Below are 792 nucleotides of genomic sequence, written 5' to 3' on the forward strand. Positions count from 1 at the left end.
CCCCCCGCATGCTTGCCCTTCAAGCTGTTGGCATAGGCTAGAGAAATGTTTGCTGCCTGCGGTCTGGGTGACCTTGGGTACCAACGAGTAGACTTTCTGTCTTTCTCTGCAGCCACTAAGCACAAGGGATACCTCAAGCCCTTCATCCACTGCTTCCAACCGGTCACGGAACAGGACTCGCTATCGGACCAAAGCCATGAACTCTGAGGTAGACGAGAGCCTTTTTGGAGGTATCAAGGTAACTCATCTCCAGTAGATCTCCCAGCCTCCCTGGTCAATGCTGCCCCTTACACGGCCTAGACCAGTGTTGCTTAGGGTGAAATCTGTTCTAGTCACATCCTTGAGATTTTTATACCAAGGGAGGGAGAATCCTGAGGTCCTGGCTCTGACGTCTAGTAGGTTCCAGGTAAACAGGGTACCTGGTTCCTTACCCCTGAAAGTTCTGTCCCTTCATTGACCTCCAGGGGTTCAGCCAAAACAATTACTTAGCTTGGGGAGATGAGCAAGCCCCCCACCCCGACTAGGACAGTGACGGTTTCTAGAGTGCGGAAAGGGAGAGGTGCAGTGCTCCTTGGGACGGCTCTGGTGCCTGTGAAGGTTGAGGAGGGCAAAGGAATGAGATTTCGAGAGCTGGGCAGGGGCGTCTGAGAGAGAGAGAGAGAGAGAGAGAGAGAGAGAGAGAGAGAGGAGAGAAGAGAGAGGAGAGAGAGAGGGAGAGAGAGAGGAGAGAGAGGAGAAAGAGGAGAGAGGAGAGGAGAGAGGAGAGAGAGGGAGAGAGAGAGAGGAGAGAGG

The 792-nt window shown here is 53.5% G+C and overlaps 1 protein-coding gene across 1 annotated transcript in view; it reads left to right on the forward strand.

Moving 5' to 3' along the window:
• Positions 1-792, forward strand: part of Cfap45 (cilia and flagella associated protein 45) — a 26,239-nt gene that overhangs the window by 6,638 nt on the left and 18,809 nt on the right. Inside the window, exon 2 of the mRNA XM_031390149.1 lies at positions 113-238. Coding sequence (XP_031246009.1) covers positions 113-238 — 126 coding nt within the window. The remainder of the gene's footprint in view (positions 1-112; positions 239-792) is intronic.

The sequence above is a fragment of the Mastomys coucha genome, unplaced genomic scaffold (assembly GCF_008632895.1).
Source record: "Mastomys coucha isolate ucsf_1 unplaced genomic scaffold, UCSF_Mcou_1 pScaffold1, whole genome shotgun sequence".
Taxonomy (NCBI): Eukaryota; Metazoa; Chordata; class Mammalia; order Rodentia; family Muridae; genus Mastomys; species Mastomys coucha.